At 39.8% G+C, this 18,701-nt stretch overlaps 1 protein-coding gene across 6 annotated transcripts in view; it reads left to right on the plus strand.

The window, feature by feature from the left end:
- Positions 1–18,701, plus strand: part of DCLK2 (doublecortin like kinase 2) — a 176,423-nt gene that overhangs the window by 140,486 nt on the left and 17,236 nt on the right. For all 6 annotated transcript variants that reach the window (XM_024246461.3, XM_054553559.2, XM_054553560.2 and 3 more), the window contains 5 exons: positions 572–680; positions 3,350–3,407; positions 10,878–10,997; positions 11,223–11,369; positions 18,268–18,401. In XM_024246461.3, the coding sequence (XP_024102229.2) occupies positions 572–680; positions 3,350–3,407; positions 10,878–10,997; positions 11,223–11,369; positions 18,268–18,401 (568 nt within the window). The remainder of the gene's footprint in view (positions 1–571; positions 681–3,349; positions 3,408–10,877; positions 10,998–11,222; positions 11,370–18,267; positions 18,402–18,701) is intronic.

Genomic DNA, 18,701 nt, shown 5'->3' on the forward strand with positions numbered 1-18,701 from the left:
TGTCTTCTGTGTGCTGGACACTGGGACATGTAGTGAGAAGTGGGCAGATCTTAACCCTTCCCCCACATACCTTTTTGAGAAAGCTTTGAGCCAGGAATTAGCCTTAACAAGGCATCTATCTTATCTGGGTAGAATTTTCTCTACTAGAAAATCTTGAAGAGAAATCTTGAACATTTTGAAGATTAAATTCCCACCATCATCCTCTTCTCCTTTCTTTTTTTTTTTTCTTTTTCTATCATCTTGTATCTCCTGCCCCTTTCTTGAACATCGACAAAAAAGTTTAGATAAGTTTTAGTGAAATATCCTTTTTACCTAAGGCTATTCACTTATTTCACCTGATGTCTCAGGGATTTGTTAGGTTTATTGATTATAGGTTTCTGATTTCAACCAACAAAGTCAAAAGGAAATTGGTGATTCAGGTGTTCTATTCAGGAAATGTGCCCAGATATTTTATTTAGTTTCACCATAGATTTAGAAATAAATGCATCGCAGTTTACTATTTTACAAATATGTAGGAATCTGTATAAAATGCTGATGTTTTCTTTAGAATTTGCATTTATCCTTTTTGCAGGTGTGAATGGAAACAGATGCTCTGAATCATCAACTCTTCTTGAGAAATACAGAATTGGAAAGGTCATTGGTGATGGCAATTTTGCAGTAGTCAAAGAGTGTATAGACAGGTGAGTGGACAGTGAGGATAATTAATGAATAATGAAAATGATAAATAACGAAAACTGTATCATCTACAGATACAGTTTTCCTTGGAGTTTATTCTTAATTTTAAAAAGGCCCTTCTGGAAAGTCTCTCTTTTGTTTTCCCTGAGTCTGCCCTTGGGACCAGCCATTTCTTTCCTTTTTTTTTTTTTTTTTTTTTAAAAAAAAAAAACAGGCAGGGTCTCACTCTGTTACCCAGGCTAGAGTGCAGTGACACCATCATAGCTCACTGCAGCCTCAGTCTCCAGGGTGCCAGTGATTCTCCCACCTCAGCCTCCCAGCTAATTTTTAAATTTTTAATAGAGACAGGGTCTTGCTTTGTTGCCAGGCTGGTCCTAGGCTCCTTGCTTCAAACAATCCTCATGTCTTGGCCTACTGAAGTGCTGGAATTACAGGCGTGAGTGACTGTACCCAGCAGGGATCAGCCATTTTGCATGCCCACAGGAAAAAAATGATATGTATATACATAGAGTATAAAACTGTTTTATGTGCATTTGGGCTGAGATATATATAAGGTCTCATCATGAGCCAGAGAGGAATGAGAAGACTAAGTCATTTTGAAGAACATCTCCTATATTTACCTGTGTCAGGCGTTGTTCTCAGTCTGTACTTGTATTAAATCACTTAATTCGTACAGCAATCCTCCCTCTTAGTTAATACTTAATGGAATATTCCAGTAGTTCAGGATATATGAGCTCTGACTCTGTTTAAGATGACAATCAGGCCAGGCCTGGTGGCTGGCTCACACCTGTAATCCCAGCACTTTGGGAGGCTGAGGTGTGTGGATTACATGAGGCCAGGAGTTCAAGACCAGCCTGGCCACCATGGTGAAACCCCATCTCTACAAAAAACAAGAAAAACAAACAAACAAAAATTCCAGGTTGGGTGGCACACGCCTGAAGTCCCAGCTACTTGGGAGGCTGAGGCACAAGAATCACTTGAAGCTGGAAGGCGGAGGTTGCGGTGAGCTGAGATCGTGCCATTGCACTTCAGCCTGGGCAACAGACCAAGACTCTGTCTCAAAAAAAAAAAAAAAATCATAGCCTACTTTTGCCTGTTCCAGAGTTTTTATAAACAATATGCAAACCAGAAAAGACTCAGATTAGAGTCTTGGTGTTTGTAGGCTGCTATCCTTCCCATTATAAGTGATAATTTTTATCATTTCTGGGGATTTTTCCAGAAAGTTTTGGTAACTACAATTTTTCTGTTTTGTTACATCTCCAGTGAAGCTTTAGTGCTCCTTATATTGGTACACAAGATAATGCCTTGTTCTCTGAGTCCTTTTACCCAGCTCTTATACACAGACTGCCACCTAAGTAACAAAGTAAGCATCTAAAGTATGACTTTTAAAGACTAGTCAGAAATATGAGGCAAGATTTAGTTTTTGTTATAGGGAGAACGATTTAAGGATGAGTGATTCTTCCAAGCCAGGCCTCATCAGTGTGTATCAACCGCCTGGCAAATCCAGCTGCGCTTGAGAGAACAAGTATGTTCTATGAGTACTGTGGTGTTCTTTATTGAATGTTTTTTCTATACTCAAAGACATTTTTGGCATGTTAAAATTAAATTATTTTAAAGGTGATTAAAAATTAAATAATGGCTGGACACAGTGGCTCACGGCTGTAATCCCAGCACTTTGGGAGGCCAAGGCGGGAGAATCACCTGAGGTCAGGAGTTCAAGACCAGCCTGGCTAACATGGTGAAACCCATCTCTACTAAAAATACAAAAATTAGCCCAGTGGTGGTGGCAGGTGCCTGTAATCCCAGCTCCTTGGGAGGCTGAGGCGGGAGAATTGCTTGAACCTGGGAGGCGGAGGGTGCAGTGAGCCGAGATTGCGCCATTGCACTCCAGCCTGGCTGACAGAGCGAGACTCTGTCTCAATAAATAAATAAATAAATAAATAACATCAAGATTCTTATATCCATGTGAGTGATCTCTCTAGTGCCAGGAAAGAGCATTTAAAGGTGTGACTAACTTGGTACCAGATCAGATCCTAGCTGAAGTTTTGGCTGAGAAATAATGAAAGTCAGGGGACTTTTCACTTTTGAATTATGGGCTAATGTCGTTAATGGACTAATGTAAAAATATATTGATAATAAAATTTTCTGTTAATTTGGTTTTTTAAAACTTTATTCTGTCTCCTAAGAGAACTATTTTGAGATTTACATATAGAAAAACTATTTCCTGCCTCTCCCTGAGGTAACAGAATTGAAATACTTTAAATATGAGTTTTTTAATATTATAGTTAATATTTATGAAAGAATATTTAATTAACATTCAGTATGGCTTTGTTTTTGTTTTTAATTTTTTGGGTACCTTTGTCCCCTGACTCCACTAGATATTTTCTTTAATGCACAGAGGAAGAGCCAAGTTTTTCCTTCCTGGATCTGTGCTGTAGAATAAAACAGGAATGGGCCAGGTGTGGTGGCTCACGCCTGTAATCCCAACACTTTGGGAGGCTGAGATGGGAGAATCAGTTGAGCCCAGGAGTTCCAGACCAACCTGGGCAACATAATGAGACCTCGTCTCTCCAAAAAAAAAAACACAAAAATTTAAAGTATAAAAAAGAAAGAAAACAGGAATGATGGTATCTGATTTATGTCTTTAAATGGTCTTCCTCTGATTATTCCATAGGTCCACTGGAAAGGAGTTTGCCCTAAAGATTATAGACAAAGCCAAATGTTGTGGAAAGGTATAGTATGCATAACTCCTTTGTGAAAGAAACTAGAGTAAGTTGGTGAGGTGTTTACTGTGATGAAGGAATTTAAGTGGGGACTTGACACGACCTTCACAGCAGTAGAGACCAGTAATAGTGGGAAAAACAGTTAAGCTGTTTTATTCCTGCTATTTTTCAGAAACTTTAATCCTAAAACAGTAAATTGATTTGTATCTTGGTCCTAACTAGAAAACGTAGATTCTTTTCTCTGGGAGATAACTATTTTAACACCCAACAACACTCAAAAGGTGTGTCAAGAACTATGAGGGACCTGGGACTTTACTGGCAAGCTAACAAAGCCTTCCAGCTTCATATAGGCCAGCAGAACACAAGATTTCTGAGTCAGAGACAAAAGAATTTGTTACTCGTGGCACAGCAGGTAGCATGAGCTTCATGTTTGCATTGGTTCCCCTTAACTCCCAAGTCCCATGGCAGTGAGGCAGAGGGGCCCAGCTGGATGATTACACACAGTGGGTTTATGTCATAGCTGGGGAACTCTGAGCTTAGGAAACCCTCAGTCTTAGGAGGTGGTGCTAGCAATCCTGCCCAATCTTTGCCTCAGAGGAGAATATTATTTTCATTATCCTGGTCAGGAAACAAATCTGCTGTTTGCCCTTAAGGGAGATTCATCTCTGTGTTCCAAGAGTGTTTGCTGGACAAACACCCTTGGAAAGATAGTTTGGAAGAGAAGCTGATGCATGATGAGCAGAAATGCTGTGAAGAATCATCTCCTCAATAAGATAAACTTTTTTCTTCTGTCCCGCTCTCTAACTGGGGTTGGGAAAAGATCAACCGATAAAATGCTGCTGCAGTTACTGATACTTTAACTATGTTTGAAAAAATAAATCTTCTATAGCAGCGATGACAAAGACCTTTTTAGATTCCACTGCGGTAGCATATCAATTAAGAGAACAAGCTGTAGAACTGCATCGTTCAACACCGGAGCTCCCAGTCACGTACAGCTACAAAGCACTTGAATGTAGCCAGTCTGGATTGAAATAGGCTGCTAAGTTTAAAATACACACCAGATCTTGAAGACTCAGTACTAAAAAAAGAATGTGAAATACCTCATTAATATCTTTGTATATGATCACATGTTGAAATGAAAATATTTGGATATATTAAGTTATAATTTTAAAAACCTTGCTTTTTAATGTGGTTCTTGGTTAGAATGACGTATATGGATGATGGTGTATATTTATGCTGGACACTGCTGCTCTAGAGCCAGATTCCATAAAGTGTATTCCTGACCCTGCCTCTTCTTGGAAAATTTATTTAACCCCTCTATTTCTTCCTTTAAAATGTGGTTATTATCGACACCTAGAACATAAGATTATTGTGAAAATTGGTTGAATTAAGCCATGGAAAACAGAGAAGTGCTAGTATATAATAAGAATTCAACACATGTTAACTGCTAACATTATTAATATGCCAGAGGAGTTTAGAATTTATAATTAGCAGGATTTGATCTGACAGTTGTCATTTTATAGTTATGGAACTCCTAAACTGGTCTTCATTGGACTTCTACAAAATAGTGTATTTTTAACAGGAAATGTAAAATATTCTGCTCGAATGGTTTAGAAAAATCTTCTCAGCACTCCAGAATGGAGAATTTAGGAGGCAAATTTGTCATTTACTTTTTTTTTTTTTTTTTTACCACACTGTGATAATTACTGAAGCATAGACTGTATAGACTGTGCAAAATGCCCCTTTTCCTTTGAATAAGTAAGGTTTTCTTTTGCTTAATTTTCTTTAAATAATTCGATGTGCTTTTACTTACTCTTCTAGCAATATTACTAATGTTTTTCACTGTAATAGCCTTTTCTCCATATGTGTAAGGGTTCTGCTTTCGATGAGGTGTTGTGTGATTTAAGCAGAACGTATCATAATTTGGTGAGCCAGGTTCTGTAGAACTACATTAAAAATTTTTTCAAAACAGTAAAAAAAAAAAAAAGGTGCTATGGTAAGGATATGGTTTACGTGATTAAAATTTAAACAGCTGTTTCCATGGTTGGAAAAAAAAGGTCTTCGTGTGCAAAAAGGTCTTCTAGCACACTAAGGGCTGAGGCAAATGGATAAGTCAGTTCTAACATTTGAATCTTATTTTTTCTAGTCTCTGAATGTCATTCTATTTTTATAATGCATGATCGAATATTTTTCCACTTTTACGTTTTGCTTATCTAAACAACTATTTCCACATTAAGACTATACAAAATTATAATTCTAAAACTTGATTAGTTACAAATGAGTTGATTTTTCCCATTAGATTTTATTTTTAGAAAAAAATTATATAGAGAATTTTTGTTAATTTGAGGGGGTGGTATTCAGTCACTGTTTTGGAGTGTTGGCCACCTCTGCTATATACAGAAAATTAATAATGCTGAAAATAATATCTGCTATTTGTTAAAATATATTATTTATCCAGGCTTGGATATATAGGAACTTTGCACATTACCTTTAATGACTTGCAAAACAGATGCGCCAGTTTTACAGATAAGGAAACAGACTCAGATTAAATAGCTTCCAAAAAGTCACACAGAGACTGACCTGTGACTGGAATTTTGGGCTGTTTGATTACACAGCCTGTACATTGGCTGATCTACTGTGTTCCCTCTCTAAGTTCAATGTATTCATTTCTTCAGGTAATACAAACTTGGGAAACATTCTTACTCTCTCTTGCCTTCTGTTCATCCTTAATAATCACGGGCATTGTTAGATTCATGTATTCACCTAAATTTTGGTGCATATTCTGTCTGCAAGACACTGTGCTAAGAATAGGGTGATGTATAAATTAATACCAGTTCTGCAAAGAATGTTGGAGTTCAGGGGAAGCACGTGGGAGAGAAGTAGGTGACCAGTGAAGATGCTACAGAGGAAGAAGCATTTGGGCTGGAGCAGGAACAATGGGCAGGGAGGGTTTCAGTAGGCAGCAATCAAAGAGCGGCCCACCAGGTGGTCAGAACAGTCTGAGCAAAGGCCCAGAGGACAGAAAGCACGTTGGGCCCTTCTAAGTAGGAGATTATTACAAGAGCTGCATTGGGGCCAGGTTTATAGAGGCTTTTGAGAATGCTATGGTATTTATAAATTTAAGAATTCTTCCAGTTCTAATATTCTCTTTCATGTTAAATAAATATCTATTGAATTCCCACAGTGTACAAAGCCCTGAGCTTTCTGTTCTGGTGCTTAGAAGTGGTCCTCCTTTGTCTTCCTACTGTATACAGTTTTGCATTCATCATCTACATGGGCCCAGGCAGGACATAAATCCAGAAGTATATCTGGAAGTATTTGTTTCCCCAGGCTGTGGGAATAAATTACCACAAACTCGGTGGCTTAAAACAACCAAAAATTACTCTCTCACAGTTCAGGAGGCTGAGAGTCCGAAATCCATGCTTCCTTTGGGGGTTTTGGGGAGAATCTGTTCCTTGCCTCTGAGCATCCAGTGACCAGCAGTATTCTTGGGTTGTGGTCACATCGCACCAGTCTCTGCCTCCATCTTCACGCTGCCTTCTCCTCTGTCTGTGTGAAACTTCCCTGTGCTTCTCTAGGAACATTTGTGGTGGCATTTAACCTTCTCCCCGCCACAATCCAGGGTTATCTCTCCACTGCAGAACCCTTCATCTGCAGAACTCTTTTCCCAAGTAAGGTAATATTTCCAAGTTGCAGGGATTAGGACTTGATGTCTTTGGGTATCCATTATTCAGTCTGTTGCCTATATTTATCACAGAAATCACATGTGGTGATTTGTACATTTTCTCTCTCTCACCACTTTCTCCTCAGCAGTGTGCTCTGAGCAACACAGACACCAGCTGTGAAGCCATTGTGGCAGCGCAGTGCGTGATGTGTCTACTCCTTCACATGAACACTTTGGTACTGTTTGTTAGTAACTGTGCCAGTTGCTGGAGAGTGAGGTAACCAAAACTTCCACAAGCTCTCAGTTCCAGAGGGTTAGAGACCAGCACACAAACAGTTGAAAGATGGTGGGATGACAGCTGTGATTCAGGGCTGTGAGAGCAGGTGAGAGGACTACCTGACCCAGCTGTGAGTGAGCAGGGGAGGTGACTTAGAAGAGGGGAGATCTAATCTGGTCCTGAGAAGTATATAGGAGTTTGCCAAGAAGTAGATAAAGAAACTTCCAGATAAAACTATGGCTGGAATGGTGGCTCATGCCTATAATCCCAGCACTTTGGGAGGCTGAGGTGGGAGGATTCCTTGAGCCCAGGAGTTCGAGACCAGCCCTGGCGACATAGGCCCCATTTCTACAAAAAAATAATTAACTGGGTGCACACCTGTGGTCCCAGCTACTCAGGAGGTTGAGGCGGGAGGATTGCTTGAGCCTGGGAGGTTGAGGTTGCAGTGAGCTGGGATCACACCACTGCGTTCCAGCTTGGGTGACAGAATGAGCCTCTTCTTAAAAAAAAGGAAACTACCTTTGCAAATGCCTAGAAGTCTGGGTAAGGGATTGGCAAGAGGAACAGAGAGAACGAATGGATGAATGGATGGATTCAGAGGCCACCAGGGAGGTAAATGGGCAGACATTGGTGATTGTGGGTATATTATCCACCCACAAGGAGGAGGAGGAAAGGAGGAATCAGGATGCAATTCCTGTTTCTGCTTGGGACAGCCAGGTTTGTTCAATAAGATGGAAAACACAGAGGAAAGGACTGCTTTATGGGCTGGGATGGGTTGAGACAAGATGATTAGTCTGGTTTGAGAGAGTTGTTTTGTCTCCTATTATACCCCCCCATCCCTCTCTCTTTGTACGTTAAAAATCACCACGTCCAAAGATAAGGCAGTGTCCTTTGCCAAGTTAGCAGTTTTGTCATTTACTCTCACACAGAACTGTGGAACACTGCCATGAAATGATTCATATGTAAATTATTTGGAGTTAGAATCATGAATCACTTAACATATATAATGGTAGATAATTGAATAATGTAAGTTCAGTATGGCTCAAGACAAAAGTGATATTCATATTATATTTAGAAATATTCTCTTGGAAAATTTAGTCTAAGAGAGCATTTTTTACATATTAGAAACAAAGACTACATATAGGTTGCACAAGAAATAGATAATGTTTGTAACGATTTTTATGCAGTACTTTTTTTTTTGCGTCTGATGATGTTTAGTTTCAAAAGTGGATTGTTCCTTCATAGACAATTTTACAGGGACAGCAAGAGGTTGAGAAAGGCTAACAGCTCCTATGTTTTAACAAAAACATTCACTCTGTGCTTAGAATACTAGCCATTGTCAAGGAGAATTCAGTAGGCTAATAAGTGATGGTGTAGGAAATGTTGCTGCAGTATTTGAAAGGTAACACTGCTGGTGGCCCTTAGGAGAAGTTCCACAATGTATCCCAGAAGACCTTCTGTTGTGCCTTTTATTGAAAAAGATAATAACTTTTGGGAGTTGTAGTCTCCTTATGTGGTAGATATCTTATTTACTTTAATTTGAGAGAGGTTCTTGGGGTACTGGTGAGGGGATTATCTTACAGATATCACTAAATTAGCAACACAAACAGCCCCCAGGGAGAGGCGAATATATAGACTCTTCTAACTTTGGATAAAATGAGGAGCAGGGAGGAGAACTGAAGTGATAGATTCATTTAGCTTTAAAATAAAAAACCTATTTAATGACAGTAGCAACTGTTGTCTTTGCTTCACATGGAGTGAAATAAATTCATGTGCTTGCTTGTACATGTTCACAAAAGTGTGTCTAACCCTGCTTTTTAGTGTGATTGAGGATATGCTTGGTGCAGATGATCTAAAAGCTTCAAAATATGTGAAACAATGGAGAGAGTTTGCCAAGTCTTTTCTTTGTCTTTGCAACCACGAGGGGCTGGCTGTACAGCTGCTTCCCAAGGGAGGAAACGGGGCTCTGTCTGCTGCTCTGTAACTTAGACAGATGGGCTTGGAGACAGGTAGGAGACCCTGTTCTTGGCTTCCCAGCTGTGGTTTACTGGGGTCTAAGAAACACCATTCTTCAGATTTTGAAGCGTTTGTTGAGTCCTGAGCCAGTCAAAGACTACCTAGCCCTGTTCATTAAAAGAAGCATAGATTCTCCTCCTTGCACAAACCCTGGTGTGATTCTTAACCCCCAAATCAGTGTGGTGCTACGCGTGCTCTTATCTTTTCAGGGAATTAAAGATTTTCAGCTTACAGCTATAATTTTTATTTTGAAGAATTCCAGCTTGGCGTTTACTGAATTCTTCCCCTTTGGAAGGTGATAATGTGTGTATAAGAAAGATGGGCTTGGATGTCAGAAACCTAGTTTACATTCAACCTCCAGTGACTGTTTCCAAGGATAAAGTGTTGAAACATTACACAAGTACCTTACACAGCTGCTAACAAACAGTGACTAGATTCCTCCTAGTAAATGTTGGCTTCTTTCTTTCCCATACTTCTGTTTAGCAAATTTGCACTGTCACTCACTAACATTTATTGAGTGACTGCTTGGACAAGCACAGTGCATTCAGTGCTCAAGAAACACAACCTACCATGTGCAGGAGCTTGAAACAGATTTTTCTCCACATGTTATTTATTCATTTGTTATAATTTCTATTTCCAGCTATTGTCCAAAAGGGTGAGGTGGCTCTTAGCTTCATGCATCCATGTGTAAAAATACATGTACACATGTTGAGAGGTCTTAATGTCTCATTTAAAACATAGCAATCATTGTTCATGATTCATGGGTTGATGTATTAAGAATAATTCGTTAATTCTGTAAGGAAACATTTTGCTACAGTGCTGATCCCAACTGCGTTACTCACCAGGATTGATAATCAGGTGGTGTTTTCAGAGGAGAAGTGATTAGAGCCAAAATGAGAATAGTGGTCCCCATGTTACTGTATGTTTTCAGATTTCTGAAATACAAGATGTTAAGGAACATCCATCTGGTGAATGATTTCATATCCAGTCATAGAGGAAGAAAGTTCTTTTTTTCATAAATTTCAGCATGAAATTCAAATTCATGTTAGTAACAGTTTAAAAACTAAAAATGCTTAATGCCAGAAGTTATATGCCATAAGCATGCCAAGTTTTCTTATATGCCTAGTCTTTATTTGTGAGTGTATACTGAAATCAAAAAGTAGTTTTGGCTGAATTACAAAGTACAGAGCTGTGTGCTGAAGCTTTCATAGCATCACAACCTCTTAAGGTGTTAGAAATAATGAAGAGCGAGAAGACAGTATGCTTAATATACCACAGAAGCACCATGGAGCCTTTTGGGGGATGTTTAGGAGTCTGTATCTTTTTGGTAATGTCAATAATATGTTCACACTGACCCTGTCCCTACGGGGACAATTAGGTCAGGTTTAGTTGTCTTTGTGCCAAGAGCAATGCTTTCTTTGGCATCAGATTACAGGATGTGTTTGTTTTGCTGTCCTCCAGGCCTTCGAGAGCAGAGGGTTCTGTGATTTCTGATCTCCTCTCTATACCGTTCATTTGACAGGAACACCTGATTGAGAATGAAGTGTCAATACTGCGCCGAGTGAAACATCCCAATATCATTATGCTGGTCGAGGAGATGGAAACAGCAACTGAGCTCTTTCTGGTGATGGAATTGGTCAAAGTAAGAGGATAGAGAGATTTTCTTGGTACCTAGTCCCACAATTTACAATATCCTTGAAGGACCTAATCAGAAAAGTGTATTGCTACCTCGTAACTTTCATTATTTATAATCGCCGATTTTAGTGGCCCTTGTGTCATTCTCTGCTTTATGCCAATGAGCCATCTTTCTTACCTTCATAGGATTGCACTGTTGATGCTTTGATATGTTCTTTTATGTATCCTTTAGGGTGGAGATCTCTTTGATGCGATTACTTCGTCGACCAAGTACACTGAGAGAGATGGCAGTGCCATGGTGTACAACTTAGCCAATGCCCTCAGATATCTCCATGGCCTCAGCATCGTGCACAGAGACATCAAACCAGAGAATCTCTTGGTATGTCATCCCTGCTTTTTCTGTTCCAATGAATGCCTCTCTTCCTTTAAAAGAAGCACATGCAAATAATGGCATTTTATAGTCTATACCAGTCCTACATTATGAGACTTTAAATTTAGAAAATTAGCGAGACTCATGTCAATGACCATCAAATACTAATGGAGTTCTTGAATTTTTCTGCATTTGTTATTTACCAGATGTATCATTTCATTCTCACTCTGCTATAAAGAACTACCTGAGACTGGGTAATTTATGAAGAAAAGAGGTTTGATTGACTCACAGTTCCACAGGCTTAACAGGAAGGCCTCAGGAGACTTACAATCATGGCGGAAGGTGAAGGGGAAGCAAGCACCTTCTTCACATGGTGGCAGGAGAGAAAGAGCGAGGAGGGAAGTGCCACACATTTTTAAACCATCATATGTCATGAGAACTCACTACCACAGGAACAGCATGGGGGAAATCCGCTTCCATAATCAAGTCACCTCCCACAAGGTGCCTCCCCCAACATTGGGAATTACAGTTCAACATGAGATTTGGGTGGGGACACAGAGCCAAAGCATGTCACCAGATATGAGAAAATACATTTTCATTTATATTTTAATTGATGGTACTGACTTAAAGGTGAGCAGGAAAATTATTTTATAGGGTAGAAAATTGTGAAGAATAAATTTGAGACAGAATTAGAGGCTCATAGGAGACAGGAGTAGAACGTGGGGGTTCATTTATTTGCAGGGAATAATTTTGGAAATAGTCTAGTCCATTCATCTCAGCAGCTTTACAGGCATGGAAACTGAGACCAAGAGATGCCATTTTTTTTTTTTCTTAGAAGTCTCTTTTATCCTATTATTCTACAGAATAAAAAGTCTTATTCTACTATGGTACCCAGAGTTCTTCATAGTCTGATCTCAATTTGCCTTTTCAGCTTCCTGTCCTGTTAATAACTCTTATCCATCCAACCCAACATGGCCTAAGCTTCAAGCCATATTGAACTCACCTTCATGGTGACTCTTGATAACTAGACACAGCTTGCAAATTGGGAACCAATCCTCGTGACCACGTTATACAAGAATTTTAGAGAAACTGATTGGGGGATTTGACATTTACTCTCTTCCCAGCCCCCCACAAACACACATGACATAGTTGGCTTCTTTATTTCCACCTTTCAGGGCTCTCATCCTCATTCCTGCTTGGGAGGCAAGCTTATCTGAGTCTTCTACATCATGTTAATCCAAACACAGATTCCTCCATCCTCAGTTTTTAGTTAAGACTTGACTTACCAACAGCCTTACACCTCCGTTGCTTCTGTCTATACTGGTCTTCATTTGCAACGTCCTCTCTTCCAGCAGTGTGGTAAACCATTCATCTTGTAATACGTTGAGCAAAAGTTAAGTATTCTTTAACATCACCCTAGACTTGCTAGACAAAGTTCAGTCACAGCCACCTCGGGTTTCTGCTGCACTTGCTATGGTGTTGTGATCTTTATCATATACTTGTCTGCCTCTTTGGGATTGTAAGTACCATGGAGGCAAGGTTTGTGTCTAATTATCTTTATATCTCCAATGGCTTGGACGGTGCCACGTAAACACATAATGGACAGCAGAGTGCTGCTCACTGACCACTGACACTCACTCAGCTAGCAACTGGTGCTAGAGCATGAGCCTCTACAGCCTGCTGTGAGCACCACACAAATAACTGTTGAAAGGAATATGCATTGATGCACAGCATCTGAAGCCATCCTGGGGACTTTTTATTTTTTGGCTAATCTAATCCAGAGTACCCGTCTTTTCTTTTTGGTAATATCATTTGATGATTTCTGAGTATCCATTTAAAAGTATGTGAAATTTTATCTCACTGTCTTCTACCTTGAGGGAATTATATTTCATTTCTATACGTTCTTATTAGGAAAAGAAATATCCCTGCTGTGTGTTAAAAAAAAAAAAAAGGGGATTGTGGACTTGGTTTTACAAATTCTAACAAGGAATGGAGACAGAGTTGTAAACCGAGCCTCAGGAGGAAAGTAAGGATATGGCGTTCTCTCCTCAAAACAGGCTTCTCGCCCATTGGGACATTGCAGCATGCCAGACTCCTCCACCGTTGAACTGAGTTTGGCCCAAGCTTCGCAAACAAAGGCACAGGGCTTTCTCCAGGTGTGCCCAGACACAAACACTGGGGCATTCATAAGGATACCCCCTTGACTGCTTCCTGCTCTCCACAACCTGCCTTGCCCCACTGGCTCCAGTTACTGCCTTCTCTGAAAATATGGGAGCCACAGGTTCCCAAGGAACCCCTGGAGCCAGTCTGTCTAATAGCCCTGATTTAAGGCCCAGCAAAGAAGGTGACTGAGGTGCTTGTGAGCTTCCCTATAAACCAGGGGGTCCATTTCCCAGCTCACAGATCTCACTCTCACCTCCTGTTTCTTCTCTTTTCCACTCAGAGTTTCTTAATATATGTAAAGAATCTGACACTGCCTCCTTTTTTCTTGTGACACATCAAGGGTGGATAATGTTTTTCACTTCTTCAGGAGAATTGGCTAAAATTTAAAAAATTTCAAAGAATAAGTAATGTAATGGGGATTGATGTCTCCAACATCATGAGTCTCAGAATGCAATCAGGAAATCAGAGTCACACTCCTCATCGAGTCTCACCTGTCCTAGATGAGCGTCCACCCCTTCTCAAACCTACAGCAGCCCCCTTGTGTTAGCCCAGAAAGGGAGGAGAAGGAAGAAGAGGATGTGTGATGTAGAAAGGCTCTGCCGAGCCTTCAGAAATAACCATAGCCTCATATATCTCAGTAAAATGTGTTTGCGATTGAAAACCTAACTAGATCACTTGGCAGTTTCTAGATTTAGTCAGCAGGTTGGTATTGGCCTGGGAGGAGAGGGTGCCATTGAGATACTAAAAGTAAATACCCAGAGTGACTGTCGGCCTCTTCTTGCTCTAAGAACTAATTCAGTTTTTAAACACCAGAGCATTCAGACAGCTGATTTGCATCCCCCTCTCCGGTAAGCAGCATCATAATTTAAAACCCTGCCAGTGGAGATGTATGGGTAGCTGTGTCAGGGAGCACAGGGGTGGCCGTTAATGCTGTGAGTTACAGCCTGGTGGTGCCGTGTCAGAGTTAAGTATGAGAGACCAGTTATAAATTCAGGTTGTCCAGGAGTTCTGGGGATAGGAGAGAGAAGAGAAGAGGGTTGGTTTCTCATATTTGAAGTCCTTCTAAATCATTAAGTTGACATTTTATTTAGAGAACATGCAGTGTTCATTTTGTCTGTGGGATCTGCATTCCTCGCGTTTTTTATTTTTGCATTCTGAGAGCAACTTTTGACAGAAGCATCTCACAGCTTGTGGTGGGGCGTTTGAACACTGCAGGGCTAGAGTTCTCACAGTTGTGATTGTTTAAATTCACTCAAAATCTGTAAGTAAGTGCAGGCTATAGTCAGGGTTCTCGCAGGCCTATCCAGTTATTTTTCAGATACAGAACCTTGCAGAATGGTTCTGTGGAACGAATAATGATCCTGGCTGGAGCCCCTGCCTGGCCGTATGACTAGTAACCTGAGTGCTATGCGCCTCAGTCTCCTCATTTGTAAAATGGAGGTAACAGTTCTCTTCCTAATTGCCCAGTGGGGTGGTTCTGGAAGTCCAGTGAGATAATCTTCGAAAGAATTTTGAAATCTCCAAAGTCCTTGAGAATGTCAGTTTCTGGGGAGACCTGAACTCTGCCAGAAAGCCTCTGGAGTCCCTGTTCATCTAGTCACCTCTTTATTAAAGGCAACTGTTTTTAAAGCAATGATGTGTGTGTCTCTGTATCTATCTGGAGAGAGATATATGCATAATTTCTTCCTGCTTTGAAGACAATCTCCCACTAAGATTTGAAATGTATTCAATATTAGACATATTTGCTTCTGTGTCCAGCATTGGGGAGAGATGAATCAGATAAAATATGATTTCAGGCTTGTCTGCCCCTAATGACACTTCCTTTTTGATGTTTAGCCAAGGAATATCACTTGCACAGACATAATTCAGCAGTTATAGACTGTTCAGTCCCTTTCTATTTATGCTCCTGCATCTGACTCTGAATTCTTTATAGAGGATGTGAAAAACAGGACTTCAGGGACTTCGGAGTATCTGACAGCAACCTCTGAATAGCCCTAGGCATCACTAAATGGAGTCTTTAAAATAAACACTATTTTTCAAAATTGTACCTAATGAGTATATTTTTAAGTTGTAAAAACAAAATAACAGTGACATTAATAAAACTTTTTTTTTAACTCTTATGATGCAGACAGTTAGGAAATTGTGCTTATAACATTCTTATCGCTGTAATTACTTAGGAAATTTCTTTCCAAAGTCTGGGTTTTGGTAAAAGCATTATAAATTCTAACTATAATTATATCAGATTGTTCTTGCTAATGTTTACATTAAACATAACGGGTGGAAAGTTTTCCTAAGACTGTGATGTGACTAAGAGTCTGGAATCCGTTACTTTAGGCTGAATCATTCATATCTTTGAAAATGTTTCTGCTGACTTGTGGGCTGACTCAGAGTTGTAAATATCTATGAGGGACTCAAAATCCTCATCATTACTCCTGTGGAACTTTAAAGTCATAAAGATATGTGTTAGGGATGTGTATTCAGTATATAAGACTGGAAAACGTTATTCAGATACTAAAGGTGAAACATGTTCTTATTAAGTGGATAAGGATATCACAGGTAAGGGAGGTATTTCAGTGCTGTCCTCTTTAAAATGCCTGTAAAACTTGGGGAATTACTGGCCTGGGAGAGCCCTGCAGTTCTCCATGCTTTTTACTGATGACTATTTAAATCACTCCCCCTCATTAAGTAGCAGACTAATGGATGATGTTGCTAACATGCTTATCTTGAAAAAACATCATTTTCTAAATTTTTCTCCTTCTATAGTTAATAGTGGTTGAGATAAATATCTGGTTCAGCAAAATATGAGACAAGGCAAACTACGCTTAAAATAGAAAAATAGAAACAGGCATTACAATGAGTATAGACTAGGTCTCTGCAGCAGTTTATTCTCTGAAATTCCATGTTTTCAAAATGGACATCCAAGAGACAAATAGACTATACGCTCAGGTTCAGGATTGCGTGCTGAAACTTGAATTATGCTGTCATGTGCACTTGTTTGCTTCCAAAACTATCCACTTAGAACGTAACTTTCTAAAGTTATATTTATCCTGTAGTTTTGCTTATATATGAAATTATTATGAAACCAACACATGTTCATTGTAAACATTTTAGAAACCACTGAAAAGTGTAAAGAAAATTAAATTAATCCTTCATGCTACCGCTTAGAGATAAACTTGTTAACATTTTTGAGTATTTTATATGTAATTTTGCATTTTTTAACTGTGCGTAATAGTGACTATTTCCCATATGATTAATATATTTGAAAAATGGTTATTAGAAAGTATGTAATATTTTATTATGGTAATGTATCATAGTTACTCATTGCCCTATTACCCATTTATGTTGCCCTTAGTTTTTAAAAGTCATAGATAAATTCTGAGATTAGCATCCTTATATATAACATTTGGGTCCATCTCTATTCCCCTAGAGTAGGTTTTGAGAAGTAGACTTATTGGGTCAAAGGTTATAATTGATATAAAGAAATTTGCTATATATTGCTGAAATGCTTTCTAGAAAGGTTCTTTAAGCATAAACAGTCACGTCTCCACCAGCATTTTTAAACCTTTTCCAATGTGATAATTATCTAATCAGCCAGTCTTTCCAGGAAATGGAAAGAACATTTTTTATTTTTTTACTTTTTATTTTTTCTCCTTTATCATTACCCACAAGGAAGGAGCATTTATTGAGCCCTGTTCTGAGCTTTGTCTCATTTCACCTTCACACCAACTTCACAAGGGAGGTACTGGCATTATCTCACTTCATAGATGAAGAAATGTGCTCAGAGAGGTTATGTGACTTTCAGAGGTCACACAACTAGATGTGTGGACTTGTTATGGAAGTTCAGGCTGCCTGATCCCAAAGGTCATTTTCTTTCTAAACTTCCAAGGTTTTCTCCTATATCATATTTGTATTTCATCATTGACTGTCCAGACAACAAGGACCCCATTGCTGCCCCCAATTTTATTTTCTAAACTAAACATGCTAGTCCCATGGAGGTCACCGAGTGCTTTGGTGGACACTTAATACACCATTTCTTGGGCTCTCAAGTACATCACGCACAATAAATGCTAAATAAAGGTCAGTTTCTACCTCCAGGATTAGAGGCCTCTCTCATGCCCATCAGGTACACGGCCGCCTACACTCTAACTACGGTGTAGGCAAGCACGTGTGTTCATTGTACTCCTAGGTAAGGAACTTTCTACAAAAGTGGAAAATATTTTTTCCAAACTTCACGCAATCGTGCAAAATCTCTGAAGAGAAAAAAAATTAGCACTTTAAAGCAACAAAGATGAATCATGGTGTTAGAATCACAAGGAGGGGTCGGGCACGGTAGCTCATGCCTGTATTCCCAGCACTTTGGGAGGCTGAGGTGGGCAGATCTCACGATCCCAGGAGTTCAAGACCAGCTTGGGCAATATAAGGAGACCCTGTCTCTACAAAAAATAAAGAAATTAGCCTAGCGTGGTGGCATGTACCTGTAGTTCCAGCTACTTGGTGGGGGTTCAGTGGGGGAAGGATTACGTCAGCCCAGAGGTTGAGGCTGCAGTGAGCTGTGGTCACGCCACCGCACTCCAGCCTGGGCAACAAAGCGAGACCCTGTCTTCAAAAAAAAAATCACAAGGAGAGATTTCATTAGAGTTTAATAGTAAATGTATTTGTGTCCTTTCTGCCTAATTCCAAGAGCCCTCTCACAATTGTTAAGGAAAAAAAAAATCTTCTGATTGTTGGCTGATTTCTGTTTCAGGTGTGTGAATATCCCGATGGAACCAAGTCTTTGAAACTGGGAGACTTTGGGCTTGCGACTGTGGTAGAAGGCCCTTTATACACAGTCTGTGGCACGCCCACTTATGTGGCTCCAGAAATCATTGCTGAAACTGGGTAAGACTTCTGGTGGCCCTGGTTAGTACTTCAACTTTGGTGAGAAAGGTCTGTTTTGTTACTATTGCTGCTTATGTATACAGTTGGTGAGAAAGGTCTCTTGTTACTATTGCTGCTTGTGTATACAGTTGGTGAGAAAGGTCTGTTTTGTTACTATTGCTGCTTGTGTATACAGTGCCTCCTGTGAAGGTGGAGAATGGAAAGAAGTGAGAGTCTGTTGCCTGCACCATGATTTTGACCTCAGGAAGCAGACTTTATGCTTACCTGGCCAGAGCCCTGGCCTGGACTTGTGTCCTAAGG

The sequence above is a fragment of the Pongo abelii genome, chromosome 3 (assembly GCF_028885655.2).
Source record: "Pongo abelii isolate AG06213 chromosome 3, NHGRI_mPonAbe1-v2.0_pri, whole genome shotgun sequence".
In the NCBI taxonomy this organism is placed as follows: Eukaryota; Metazoa; Chordata; class Mammalia; order Primates; family Hominidae; genus Pongo; species Pongo abelii.